The sequence below is a fragment of the Molothrus aeneus genome, chromosome 2 (genome assembly GCF_037042795.1).
Source record: "Molothrus aeneus isolate 106 chromosome 2, BPBGC_Maene_1.0, whole genome shotgun sequence".
Taxonomy (NCBI): Eukaryota; Metazoa; Chordata; class Aves; order Passeriformes; family Icteridae; genus Molothrus; species Molothrus aeneus.
Window position 1 is genome coordinate 11,997,946 of NC_089647.1, and position 15,024 is coordinate 12,012,969.

General features: G+C 36.5%; 1 protein-coding gene across 1 annotated transcript in view; it reads right to left on the reverse strand.

Annotated features, from left to right (window-relative positions):
• Positions 1-12,371, reverse strand: part of TMPRSS15 (transmembrane serine protease 15) — a 53,321-nt gene extending 40,950 nt beyond the window's left edge. Inside the window, exons 1-8 of the mRNA XM_066567660.1 lie at positions 12,227-12,371; positions 9,322-9,452; positions 8,895-8,962; positions 8,080-8,121; positions 5,711-5,847; positions 3,913-3,957; positions 1,255-1,306; positions 421-539 (exon numbers count right to left, since the gene is read on the reverse strand). Of these exons, the coding sequence (XP_066423757.1) occupies positions 421-539; positions 1,255-1,306; positions 3,913-3,957; positions 5,711-5,847; positions 8,080-8,121; positions 8,895-8,962; positions 9,322-9,452; positions 12,227-12,371 (739 nt within the window). The remainder of the gene's footprint in view (positions 1-420; positions 540-1,254; positions 1,307-3,912; positions 3,958-5,710; positions 5,848-8,079; positions 8,122-8,894; positions 8,963-9,321; positions 9,453-12,226) is intronic.
• Positions 12,372-15,024: the final 2,653 nt, after the last annotated feature.

The window sequence follows — 15,024 nt, forward strand, 5'->3', positions numbered from 1 at the left end:
ATTATATATATTTCACTGTGTAAGGAGGCCAGGGAATGTTTTCAGACTCAAACATCTTCAGCTTTCTGTCCATTGGAAGTCATACTTTGCTATCACTTGCTTATTTTATTTTATTTTCCTCATAAAAGTAAAGAAATAATATGAATTGAAAAAAAAAGGAAGAAGCTAGTAGTAGTGTCAATGTGTGCATCAAACATGCATAACACATGCAGCATTTTTGTAGCATGTACAGTCTTAGAAGTCCCTTCTCCTTGAAGAGATATCTTTGGTCTAAGGTAAACCTGCATATCCTGAATTTTCAGGAATGGAATACAAGGATTGAATGCTGTGGGGAGAGTCTGCACATGAGCAGTGCAATTTTGCAATCTCAGATTGCTCTGTGGAACCTGCCTGCTCCTCCACACACACAGAGTTACTCACCCACTGTTGTTGAGGGTTTGCTTGTGGTGAGTTGTCCTGAACCTGCACAAACACAACCCAAGGTTAGAACTCTACTCCTTGCTCCCTCCCTGATCCTGAACCCCTCAGCTGTCCTGAACCTGGACAAACACAACCCAAGGTTAGAACTCTACTTCTTGTCCCCTCTCAGCTCCTCCACACACACAGAGTTACTCACCCACTGTTGTTGAGGGCTCACTTGTGGTGAACTGTCCTGAACCTGGACAAACACAACCCAAGGTTAGAACTCTACTTCTTGTCCCCTCTCAGCTCCTCCACACACACAGAGTTACTCACCCGCTGTTGTTGAGGGTTCACTTGTGGTGAACTGTCCTGAATCTGGACAAACACAACCCAAGGTTAGAACTCTACTTCTTGCTCTCTGGGAACACCTCTGTAGTTGCTTGGGCAGAATTAAGCAGCAGCCAATCTGCTTTTATTATTTTAGCTGCATTATTGCATGTCGTGAACGGCGGAAGAAATGCCTCACACAATATGCGTGAATTGCAAATCCTTAAGTTTATTGAAAGCTCACACATATTTATATTGGTGTTAATGAAGCTTATACATATTGCAAAAGCTGAGCTCATTATTGGCTAAAGCACACTTAGATCAACCACACCTACTTCTATGCTCTAATGATTATTTTGTTTCTATGTTTGCATTCTTCTAGCTTCTCTACTTAGGATATCTACATTTTCTGGCAAGCGATTTTCTCCCCCATCTTCCCGTTTCAGCGAAGGTCACTATGACCTTTGTCAGTGATTGGACACTGGTTGCATAATTCCCAGCTTGTTTCCCCTATCCTTATCCAACGGTATCACATTGAAGTGGCCTTTCTCAGTTAACCGATTATCCAAAAAGCTCTCTACAATTGCAGATATTAAAGAAAAAAAAAAAAAAAAGAAAAAAAATGCTCCCCACACTCCAGGTAGTGCCAGCTTGACTGGCTTGGTCCTGAAGCTCAAGTGTCACAATAAACATAAGAAAAAATTATGTGGAACACAAGTGTTTCGATAATTTCAAAAGATTTCTTTCCTCCTTCCACCTTCCCCCCACTAAAAGAGGAGCAATTCTTTCTTGTCTTCCCCTGTAAATATTCTCACCTGAAGTTGGTGCCAGGGAACTTGTAATTAAACTCGTGGGATCTGTTGAAACAAGAAAAGTTATGGCAACTTCAGCATTAGTACTAGCAGGTAAATGTACATTTTCTGACAAATAAAATTGCTCTACAAATCAATTAGGAGCCTCAAACCTATCGAGGGTTTGTCTATTTACATACAGAGGTATATATATACATATATACATATATATATATATATATACACACATTGTGGGTGTACATATTTACACATGAACGAATGCCTGGGTAAATAAGCAGATTTGTATTCGTGATTGTAAACTGCAAAACATTCTGGAAAAATGGAATGTGTATTTGTGATTGCTCCAACAGAAGTTCCACTTCATTGAGGATGCACTGGGTATTTCCAGCTCCCAAACAGTCTTTTTTTCTTTTCCTGTCTGTATCTTCTTTAGTATCCCTGTTTACTATTTCTACTTTCTAAATTAAGACTCAAATATGTGAGTAGGATAATGATGTCTTTGACTGAAAACAACCCCCAAGTCACTGCAGATACTGGGTCCTGTACCTCAGTTTATAGGATGAGGGGCCTGAAGGAATAAAGTGGAAGATGCAGTAAGGATTTCTCTCCATAGCTTGTCACCCATCAGTTTTGTGGGCAGAAGCTGCTGACCACTGGCCATCACCAACTTACTTTTTTTAGGTATTCCTACTCTCCCAGACCTAGTGCACAAACTTGCAGGAGAATTTCCAACCAATTTTTGATCAAAACATCCTTATTTAGCAAATACTGTTAAGCTGCACTGGGCCATTCTGGTTACATTCTGTGTCAGCAAATTTAAGGACACAGTTTCTTTGGCAGAGAGAGAGAAGAGCAGTGAATAGATGGACTGTTCTCACAGCTACTGCAGAGAAAAAAAAAAGCTTAATTTATTCTTTCAGATTTTATCAGAGGTTTTTAAAGAGATACACACACATATGTACATATTTAGACCAACATATCTGCCTATGCATTTACTACAGGATAACCAATTTAGAAGGAATTAAACATGCCAAGACCTAAAACATAGATGCATGCAGGAGCAAACAGTTCTACGAAAACAGTTATCAGGGAGCTGCATCTTGAAAACTGCTGAAAAAATTGTGGTTGCTACAGATGTTCCAAAAAGTGCATGCACAAGTCTACAGCAAAATCCCTAAAGGAAGACACAGGAGAGTGACAGAAGCAGCAGTGATATAAGCACAGTTACTAGAAAACCTCACTAAAGTAACAGGTTGAGATGGCAAAGGATGTTTTTAGGGTCAGCAGAGCCATAATCCTGCATCCAGCAGGTGTAAATGTACCCGGTATGGTAAAATGTGAGTATTTTGTGACTTTTGGACTGAAACATAAAGAACAAGGAAGCAGGCAATATTAACAAAACTATAAAAATGACCTCAAGCAGACCCAAGGCCGAGGGAGAAGAAATTCACACCAGGAATATTGTTGCCATTCCAACCTTGGGTGCTGACAATTCCCAACTCCCTTCCCCTTTGCTTAGCAACCTCCCCCAGTCTCCAAATTTTGCTTGAGGATGATTAGCAACATTGAACTTAGGACCAGGGGAGCATTAAGATAGCATACCAGAGGAAGGGACAGATAGGGAAAAAACTGAATGTTAGCAGTTGAAACTGTATCTTTGGGAATAGACACAGTACTGGCACACTTTGGACTATACAGGTTGGTAGGCCCATAACCAGACTAATAGTAACTCTTTCATTACTATGGCTGTAATTAGAATATCAATAAATACTTGTCTCCTATATTTATAGGGGCAGTTATTTAGCTTTTGGTCTGGTACCCTGTGCCCTGGAGAGTTTGTGTGTGATAATTTGAATGCAGTTTGTGTGTGACTACCTGCACCTAGTGCTATAAAGCACTTACTGTATTGTTTATCTTGATTGCTGACTTTTGGCAGGTTTCTGAGACTAAGTTTGTCTGCTTCGTGTCTTATCATTGTAAAACTTCTAGGGATAGTGGAAGGAAAATCTGTCAACATTGCTTAGTAAATCAATAACCACAACATGAGAGCAGGACACCCCAGCCTGATCTACCTCCCTAAATCTGCAAAATCTTCAGCTTGCAGCTCAGCTGGTTAATGGAGACTCAGTTTTGGTTTGATACTCTAATTAAGCTCCTACAGATTTTGTACAGACTACAGAGCACTCACTGCTTTCTCAAATAGTCAGAAATGGTGAAAGCAGTTAATTATCACTGAATGGACCCTGGCAGTCAAGCCCCAGCTGCAGCCAGGCAAGCCTTACTAAGTTATGTGAGCTGAACAGCAATTCTTGTTTTCCTTCATCTTGTATTGGTAACAGAAATTAGTGCCTGCTTTGAGAAAGATACTGACCTGATGAGGTTAAAGGTGTTGTTGTAGTAGGATTTTCAGCAGCTACTGGAAGAAAACAAGTTCATTATAAACTTCTTTTATAGCACAGTGTCTAGTTTTAGATGACGGAAATAAAGAATAAAAAGATATCATCTGTGGCTATTTCTCATTGAATCACTGTCAGTTCCCTCTTCCCTCCTTTTGCCTCATCCTGTTCCCAATCTTTTCTCAAACTCCATGATCTTCCAAAGAAGAAAGATCCCAAAAATGAGTTGGAGTTATGAGGTTTCAAAGCCACTGCAGTTCCTTTCAATCCGCAGTCCCTATTGTTTGTATTGCACATAGAATGTCTTCACTTGGGAAATCTCTCTTGAGGCTTTTTATTCTATACAGATTTGCAGCGCCCCTGTGTCTTAGAGAACAGTATTTAGAAGAGTTGAATGAGTTAAAGTTGACCTGGCATAGTTTACAAGAAAGAAAGTTACTTTTAATCACTGTGAAAGCTCACTTCAAGCAAGTCATGCCTGTGTGACACCTCTCTCCCTCTCTGAAATAGGAATATTGTCTCTAGCAGAACATATTGAAATGCATGATTCAAAAGTGCCTCGTATGATTGTGATTGTTAATTAGTTACAATTATTTTATTGAAGCACTCCTGGTAGAATGGACAGGTGATTTCTCATGTGAAAAGAGGTATTTTAATGATCCACAGTAGTAAAAGTTTCACTACTTCAAAGTTCATCAGTGGATGAACCTTTTAAGAGGCTCTTAATTATTTTTTTGGTGGCATTTCTGAAGTATAATGAACAATCAATTTCCACAGTGTTGTGTGGTAATTTGTAATAAACAAGCAGTAAAGAGAACTAAATATGCCCAGACTCTGAATTTAGCCTTTGAATACTTGAAGTACTTAGGAAAAAATGCAGCTTTTAGTATAGATTAAGAGACATGGCACAGCAGATTGCCATTCCTCAGTTTTTACTTAATAGCAACTCCAGCAGGTCTTCAAATGTCAGCTTATCCACTTCTGCTTCAAAGAATTCAAAGATTGTTTTTTAACCTCATCCTCAGTGATGGGCTGTTTTGAAGGTTTATTCAGGTAAGAGAAAAGGATCCCCATTGATCTTGAAGGGTTTCCACTTAGACTTTGATATATTTTCTAGTACTTACATAAAATATCTGTATATTTACAGAATTTAAAGCTACAAATCCTCAAAGCCCTGTTCCTTTCTCCACCACTTTCATTTGCCTAAGCTCTACAGGAATATGGAGACTGTTCCCTGGATGCACTGCTCCCAAAGCAGTTTGTTTTTCTACAGGACATATTTTTCAGTAAATGGGTCTTTACTCACTGCAATTCTGAGCCCTTTTCTCATTCTTTAGCAGAATAAAATTGTGACTGTATTTACTTATGAAACAACATGGTTGGGTCTTAATTGCTTTAATTAGAGGGCTAAAAATTACAAGTATTATGCCTCATAAGAGGTGGAACTGAGTGGTTTTCACTGGGAAACCGTTACCTTGCCCTTTACTCCTTCCCTAGGGAATGTACACAGTGCTGGCTCATACTTTCTAGTAGAAAAGGTTGTAAATTCTTCTTTAAGCTGTTACTGAAAGTTATGTGATGGGGGAGGAGGGCACCTAAGAGAAAAAGTAACAATCCAACTGCTGTCTGGGAGCCAATTCCTGGTACCTGCAGTTCTGAGGCATTTTTAGAATTAAAACAACAAAAAAAACCCCACCAAAACAAACAAACAACCCCCCCCCCCCAAAAAAAAAAAAAGAAACAAAAACCTCAAAAAAATCTTTCTAATATTACCTGTGATTTGTATGCTGTTCACATCAATTTTCAAAGTCTTGGTAGGGTTATTTGCAGTGACACCCAAAACCAGCTCATTTTTTATTTTCTCAAGTGTTACCATCTGGGTAAAATGAAGGGTGAGGATCACAACCACACTAGCAATACAAAACAGAGAAATTAATTCGTTATTCAAACTGATGAAAAAAATCTGCTATGTGAAATCATCTAGACAATATCTCATTCTAACTCTGGTTCCAATGGCAAAGGCAGATTGATTTTTAAATATTGACTGGCAAAGATGACATAAAGAAACATCTCTTAATCATGAGGTCAGATTAAATCTTGGAGAAACTTTGTTTTTTCTTTATCTACTCTTACTCTCACTATCAGAAAAAAACCCAACAAGGCAACATTCATTTCAATTGCTGTAATGGAGTTGAACTTGAGAAAAGCTAAAGAAATAGCTTTACTGTTGTTCAGCAGGTCTATTAGTTTTAGCCCTAGAATATTGAAGGTGAACCTGGAAGTATTATGAAAATTGTATAATATGGCAAAATATAATACAAAGTGACCATTTTTATAAAGCAAATCTGTGGATTCTGCATTTTTGCAGATCTGCTCTGTGATTGCCTGGATTCTCACAAGGAAACAATGATGGCTAAAAGCAGAGATATTTAGAAATTGTGGTTAAACTGCATTTAACTTCTATGAATTTTATCCAGAGTGTTATCTGTTTGTTCTCTCCATCCTTTCTAGATACTATTATGAAGTTTTTTGTTTGCAGCTGGAGTAAGGTAATGTTGAAGTGTGACACTTGCCAAAGATAAACATTTTCTCCTTTACCTAAATTTAGGTGTAAACTTTTTTACCCTTAAACTACCCACTTGCAACTGACTCAGTAGTGCTCTTTGTAAGGAGTGATTAATCCTGTCGTTTTGCTGAGCATAGTTGGTAGTTTGTAATATGTAGAAAAGCTCCCTTTCTTGCATATTTCTGATAACCTCTAGGCCATGCTGAGCAAACAAAAGCTTTTATTGCTCTCCTTGTGACTCAGCAGCAGCGTTTCAAGGGTGAAATGCCAAGCAGATTGCCTGAAGGGGTAAACACTTTTTAAATGAAAAGAAAGTAATGTCTGAGACAAAGTTATTAGATGCAGAAGTTAAGACAGATCCTTACTGTTGTATTAAAAACAAGATCCAACATTCAAACCCAGCAGATTTTCTGCAATCTCTATGATTGTTGTGTCAAGATACAGTGGTGGGATGAGTTTTGCCAACACAGTTATTTACAGTGCAGATATCTAGATTCCCATTTTGGTTGATAGAAAGAAATAAGCTGTTCTTTGGCATAATTGGTCTCCTCCTAAAAGGCATCTAAATTGACCAGATGAGAAAACTAAAAACCCAGCACTTACAAAGGCAGTCTTGAGCAAACTGCTCAGAGATGTCTCCATGTTTGATGCCCAAATTTTGATGAGAATTGCCCCTTTCTTTGTGCAGAACCCAAATTTCCTGACTGGATCTACCTTCACAAGGACAACACTTAGGAAGTGGCCCACTCCTGCTGCTGTGCAGTCCATTCCCTTAATATTATATGATCCTTCCTAAAGTGATCATACTCTGCTTTCTAGCTAATAGGGTTATGTCCTCACCATTCCAATGAAAAGATTGCTCCAATGTAAATCTGCTTCCCACTCCTTACTGATATTCATGGTCAGATAATACCCCAATGTCTTGTTTGAGGGTTTTTTTTTTCAAGGACAGTCATTCAAATAAACTAATCTCCTCTACATATTTATCAACTTTATGTACTTACACTGATATCACAAGAACATGTGGCAGCACAAAACTATTGATCTGTTTTCATGTAATGTGTACTTTAATTTTCTAGGTTCACCTATGAGACAGCCAGTTATACCATTAATTTCCCAGGGTTCTTCAGTTCTGCTAGAGTCAATCTTTTTCCTCTGTTTTGTTCTTGCCTATCACAGTGTGTCATTAGACTTCTCTTGATTTAAAACTTGAGTTACTGGTAGTGACATGAGATCTGCCCTCAGTTTAAGCAGCTTTACATGAGCAAACTCAGCACAAACCTATATCTTTTCCTTTCTAGATAGTTTCTTACCTTTCTCACTCTTCCATTTTTCTTTCTAAATCTACAGTCCCAGGGACTATCACTTTTTTTTTAAATCTAATCCTAAAGGAAATTTTAAGAGAAAATATATGTCTTGAAGCTTCATCCTTTTTAGAGGGCCTTATCTAAATTCTAAAAATGTTTGGGTTTTTTCTTTTTTTAAATCTATTCACAGTCCACAGAAGAATTGTCTAAATTAGTAGTATCATTGTCTCTTGCCTATATTTTAAGTAAACTTTGTCATAGACAATTACCTGGTCTCTGATGTCAATCTGTCACGGTCAACTCCCGATTTCCTGTAGAAAAAGAAGCAACAATAAAAAAGAAAAAGAAAAACCACAACCAACACCACATGGCTCCCATTGAGATTAGAATGCTTTGGACAGGATGGGGACATGTCCTGGAATTGTTTAATAATGAGAGCTATTGTTACATGTGTTTTGCTGAATCAGGACCTTATTAAGAATAGTGCAGATGGAATTAACACCACAGACATGGCTGTATAACTTTTGTCAGCTGCCCTTCAGTAGGACAACCAACACCCCAGAATATTGAAAATGAACTTTACTAAATGAAGCAGATTCACAGGATCTTTAGGACACAGAGGCTGCAGTTTTTCCTGGTGTCAAATGACAGCCTTACTTGTTAACGCCCTAAGGAATGTGAATTAAGTGGATCAAAAGGGCATATGAATGCCTGAGCCTCCAGGCTTAGGCCAGGAGATCTCCAACCTGAAATTTGTTCTAGATGGCAAGGATCAGCAACCCTGCAAACAGCACCTTGACAAAAAAATAACTCAGCAGTCCTTTGAAATATGGAATTTTTCTGAGTGGGTATTAGGGCTCAGCCTTTCTGGTCAAGGCAGGAACACACATCAGCTTGAGAAGGAAGTTTGCCCAAGGAAACACACTGGTGTCAAACTGAGCACACCTGAAGATGTAAGATGTGAAAGGCATAACATAGGAGGTTCCCAAGGATGTCTTGATAATCAGGGTAAATACTTCTGAGAGAAATATCTAAGTAAGGACTTTTGACATTTATTTTCAAAGTTAAATTAAGCTGTACCTACTTGAACTGGAAGATTTCACATCTCTCAAACTTGTGTTTCAGATCACTCTCGTGAAAGATATTTTGTATCTATAAGAAAAAGAGAAATCTTGAACCAATACAATAATTTTTTAAAAATTAAACAATAATATAATGATATCATTATAATAATATATAACAATACATTAATAATTATAATAATGTAATAATAATTAAACAGACACACATTCTCACACTATAATAATGGTTTCAGTACTAAATAACTTTTTCTAGACTACAGAAACAAAGTATTTCTTTGATGATTCACTGATTTTCATTGGGTTCTGACCAGGCTTAGGACCTGAAATAACTCTTTTTTGGAAAGAAAAAAATATTAACAGCAGTTAATGCTAAGAAATTAATGTACCTACAAATAGTCTTAAATAAACCACAACCTGATAAGTTCTTACCAATTTTTCGACATCAAAGGCAAGGACTTTGAAATCAGCTGAGGAACTGTTTTGTAAGGTTGAAGTGAAAGATGTGCCAGAGACTATTTTTAATGTTCCCATATAGCTATGAGTATTCACATCTGCTTCAGCTAGATAATGAAAAAATAAGGTGTTTTAATTATATAGAAAAAAAAGTATTACATTAGACTTTATTTCACACAGATCATCAATACAATAATTTCTACAACTTTTTTTACTGCTTTGTGATCAGAGATGTTCTGCCTAGTGCTGAGTTTAAAGAAAAAATAGACTTTTTTATGTTTACAATAATTATAATGGTAATCATATTTTAATTGATTCTATTTGCCCTTAGCTCTCATTACTTTCAGTTTTGTTTGAGATGCTGTTTTCCTGCAACACTGTGAGTGCATAAAGGACACAATGATATGCCCAGTTATGTCTAACACAAGGGACAGAGGTAAATGGGAAGGCAAATAGTGAATTATGAGTATTTTGTATGTTCTGGATAAAAAAATATTATGAATTATTGCCTCACACTTTATGTATTTTTCTCCTTTTTTATATGTGTAAACTGTTTTCGATGATGGCACTGGAAACATCCAGTGTCAGAATAGTTAAACTATTTTTGACCTGACCTTTCTCACCAATACATGAAATTCTGGGAGAATTTATAAAGAAATTAGACAACTGATCCTTGCTGCAAATTTAATCTTGATTTTAATATGCTACAGGACATGAGGTATACATAAAGAAATTCATGATACATTAAAAAAAAATTCTTCACTGTGTAACACACTGGAAATTTTCAGAAAATAAGTGAATTAAAGTTGATTGATAGGAAATGCCTTTTGCTTACTGCTTGCAGTACCAGTGATATTTTAGGTTGTGTTTGAAGGCATTAACATCAAATCAAGTTTTAAGACAAAAGCAGAGGTCAGAGACTGAAATATTATAGTTTATGGCTTAAACTTTGTTATAAAGGAGTTTTGTCCATTATGGTTAAAATGCATAAAGAGGTTGTGACCACCAAAGCCCTCTCCTCCCTGAGGACACCTCCTAACAGGAACCTGGGCATTCCCACCTGGCCCAAATGTATATTAATCCACTGGATTCTGTGTTTTTCAAGAAACCCTCACCACCAAGAAGATCAACAGGATGCCATTGGGATCCATGGAGTGTTGATGTTTTCTACTTAATCAGTCTCCAACTTACTCTCCCCTCCCAATCCCCTCTTTCCTATTTCTTCCTTTTTATCTCTCTCTTGTTTACTGTTAGATAAAACCCATACTATTGACTTTGGCATACGGTCTCATTTGCACATTAATTTGGGCAGAGGCATTTCTAATAAATTTAATAACTGAATCACAACAGCAGATAAGCAATAAATACTACAATGAACAGTTTATTATGGAAGGCATAGCATAGTGACACCAATTGAATATCAACTAATAATAGCAGACTGAGTTTCTTTGTAGACTGGCCTTTAAAATAATTTCAAATCTGTTTAAAAATATTTCTAAATAGCAAAAGCCTTTTAAAATTATATATCGATTATAATTAAAAATATGTTCTAATCATATTTTTAAAAATATTTTCCTATTTTTCTTCTAAAAACAAGTCATTAAATAAAAGCCTGTCTCTAGATTCAATAATGCACCCTTTTATTTTACAGGAGTGTGATAACATTCTGGTAAGACGGTAAGAAAGTTGGTAGGTGTTGCAGTTTTAAAATCTGGAAACAAAACCAATGGCAATTGAAGGAACAAACATGGTATTTTGATGTAATGGTTTAGGATGATTGTTTTTATTTTTTTAACAAAAGTCTTACAGAAAGTTTAGTCTTCATGAAAATTTAGCCATCAGAATGAAATAGTATGGGTTTTTGGTTAATGAAAGCAGGAAAATTATCAATGTAGCAGAATATTTCTTCAGCAACAAAAATCACTTTGAGACTCTCTCTTAAGTAGCTCCATATCCCTCACATGTTTTGGAGCCCTGAACTAGATGCAGTCCTCAAGGTGTGGCCTTCCCACTTAACTTATATCCACACAATTTCTTAACCAAAATTATAATTCCATTTAAAAATCATGAAACATTCTATCTATCTATCTATCATATATATATATATCAATATATATATTGTATATATCAATATATATATTTATATATATATCAATATATGTATTTTATAGATATATAGATATATAGATAGACATCAATATATATATTGATATTTTAGTTTAGTTTACTTTGAGTATCAGTAACTTCTTCCATTACATTCAGAGCACTGAATAAAGACTAAGAGTGACTTTACCTGGGGCAAGCAACTGACTGATGCAGGAACTCTCTCATACCAAGAAATGACTTAAAAATATTTTTTAAATAAAAAAGAAATTAATAGATTCCAAGAGATGGGCCCCACAAACTCTAGGAGATTATTAGCTTTTCAGTGGATTATTTGTATTCTGATTCAAAACTCATACATGGAGAAAAAGGTAAAATTTCACAGTTTTCCATAATACCTTCACCGGCTGGTAAATATGGTGGAATAACTCAGGCTTTATGGCTTGGATTGCATCTTAGGGATCTTTTCCAAAGCCTAAACCATGAAAATTATTTTATAAGCCTTCAGAGCATGATTCCAGTGCTTGGTTTTTCCCCTTATTTTGTTCACATCATTTTTAAGGGAAGGAAAACACATAAACCCTAAAACACCACTTCCCCTCCCAGCATTAAAAACATAGCATGAAATAAAAAAAAAAAAAAAACCAACCAAAAAAACCCAAAACAACAACAACAACAAAATTAAAAAAAAAAAAAACAACAAACTACAATTTTAAGAGCAATGTCTTCAAAGTCTAAGAAATTCCTAAAGGTCTGTAGCTAAAGGTTGGCTACTTACCTCGTTCCAACTCCTGGATTGATAACCAAGAAAGTACAATCAGTCCAACACAAACACACACAAAAATTGCAAGCAGAGAAGCAAAGAAAATCTCATAGCTACTAGGAGAAACATATTTCTCATCAGATGATTTTTTCAGCTTCATTTCTGTCTCAAAAACTTCTGTGAATTAAGGCCTGACAAAAGACACGGCATGAGAAGGAAAGTAATAATCCACACGAACAGATATTTATAGGAGATGCTTGTAAATGAATTACATCATAAAACTTCACTGACATAGGTTTTTACAACATTCTGAGCAGAGATAATCATGCACAGGATATGTAAATAAGAAGAAAAGAAATCCACTCAGAGGGGAAGCACTGAAGATACTTGTCTCAAATAAAGAACAAGCAAACCCACAGAAATGTAAGGTAGATCACTGGATTTGCACTATTTCTTGTAATTTGATATTTTTAAGTGACAATATAAAATATTGCTGCCAAATTTATTGCTTATACAGTTTTCTTTTGATAATTCTTTACAAGGGTATTTATGAGGACAACAGTGAAAGCTGTATCTTTCCTCATTCTGCTTAGAAAGTTCTTTAAAAGTAATTTCTTTTATAAAGGAAGTGCTGGGAAATGAATTGTTTAGTAATGTGCCATAGCTCAGCAACATGTTCAGCACTGAACAGTAATTCAGCAGCACAAATTTAATCTGTGTAAGACATGGTTCTTTGACCACAGAACTGGAGAACTAATCAGAGAAGACATTATGAAATGCATGCTTGTTTTGTATTTTCTTGCCAGGCATAAATGTGCCATGGGATGCAAGTCCTTGATAAAGTTAAAGTGCTGTTGAGGGTGAGAGCTGCAGCTGTAGTAGAGCAAGAGTAAATAAAACAGGTAGTGTAGTAACCAGTGTAACCATTTTTTATAAATTTAATCTGTCAAAACTTTTAAGCTTCAGAAAAGTAAAACCATACTGATTCTATGTTCTGAGCCCTGAGAGTTACTGTTTCTGACTCTCAATCAGAGTGCTAAACCCAAATTTGTGGCATGACGCTCTTCCTTGTGGAGAAATTGGGCACACCAGCCATATTCCTGCCTGTCAAAGGAAAGGGAAACTTCTGAGCCAATCTTTGGAAGAGAGAAGCTCCACCTATCTGTTAGTTGGCAAAAATGGAGATAATATAAATTGGGAAGAAATGAGAAAGTCTTGAAATGAGACTCTTGGATGACATAGCAGTTCTCTGTCCATATTTCCTTCACTAGTTTGAGAACAAGTCCCTTGTCTCACTCTTTGAGAACTATGGTATTAGAAAGAATTGCCATTTGAAAGGATATAAAGCACTAAATCAGAATCAAAATCTTGGCCTGACAGCAGGAACCTTAATTTAGTGTAATATTATACCATAATGAAAGCAATACAGCAATATTTCACCTTACTAAAAATAAATAATTATTTACTTAAACCCAAAGTTTTTAAAACAAAATTCAGCTTAATCATACTGCCCTTACAGAGCAAGAGAAAACTGAGTCTGTATCTTGCAAATGGATTGGATCTCTGGGTCATCTTGCTAGAGAGAGTAGGAATTGCTCTTGTATATATTGTATCTCACAGACACACACATATATGAATACAAATGTGTGTAGATATAGATGCATAATTATGACCAGGTCATGTTTGTAGTGCTGAGCTCTGCTGAACTGTGCCATAGTGGGGTCTTTGTAACTTTTTGTGCTTTCTCAGCAATAATTCTAATATCCTTCATTTCAAGGGGTTTAAGTTTTGACATCTTCCTGAGCACTGACTCTACCACACAAACTGATGACGTCTCTAAATAATTCACTTTGCTCAGCTACATATATTAGGTTATCCCAAACCTAGCAGTGTTGTGCCATTGCAGGGAGTAGGGAAAGAATGTGAAGAGGAGGGAATGACAGAGAGCTGTTGTGGACTGACCACAAGCCCTCAGTCCTGATCTCCCTGCACCACTTGAGGATGGCTGTAAATTATTTTTGCCCTGCTGTGTTGAGGAGGGCACTGAGGAATCTTCTGGGCGGGCAGCTGGCAGCCAGGCAAGGTTAAAACACTGCAATTGTCCATGCTGCCTGAAACAATACTAGTTTAGTCCTGTCTTATTCCTACTCAAATACTTTTTGTCACAAATCTGAGCAGTGTTGTGTTGATGGACTTTGGATTCGTTTGTCATATTTTGCATAATTTCCCTGTTTGTATCATTGACGCTATTTATCATTAATATAAGAAAAACACTATTACCCAAAGATGCCTCTGGATTTTAAATTCTGAATCAATGCTCTGATGGTGAAGAGATTAGCCCAGAAGAGTAAAAACTGTGGCCACTTACAGTTCATACAGATTGATTACAGTCTGACCAAAGACATAGCTTAGCATGGGCAGTCTCAAGTTGGAGTTGTGACTCCTGCAAATGAAGTAATTTGTTGAACAATTTTATCTAGCAATAAGGCCATGGTAGCAATAATTAATAGGCAAGCCCTGGACACTGAACTCATAGCAATTAAAAGTGAGTTCTTGGATTAATTTGTTTGCACAATATTATAGTCTGTACTAGTATGAGCTGGTTAGAAGTTCTTACAGTCTAAGAACCTATGTTTCCACATTTTCATTTGTAAACCTTCAATATGAAGGAAGCAGAATTCAACAGTGTGCCAATGCTTGCTTGCCAGCAGTCAGGAATTACAGAAGCAAGGAGATTTATGTTGAAAAGGGCCTATGACAAGCATCTGGTCCCGCTGCTGCTTGAGACAGGGTTAACTGAAATTAGATCAGGC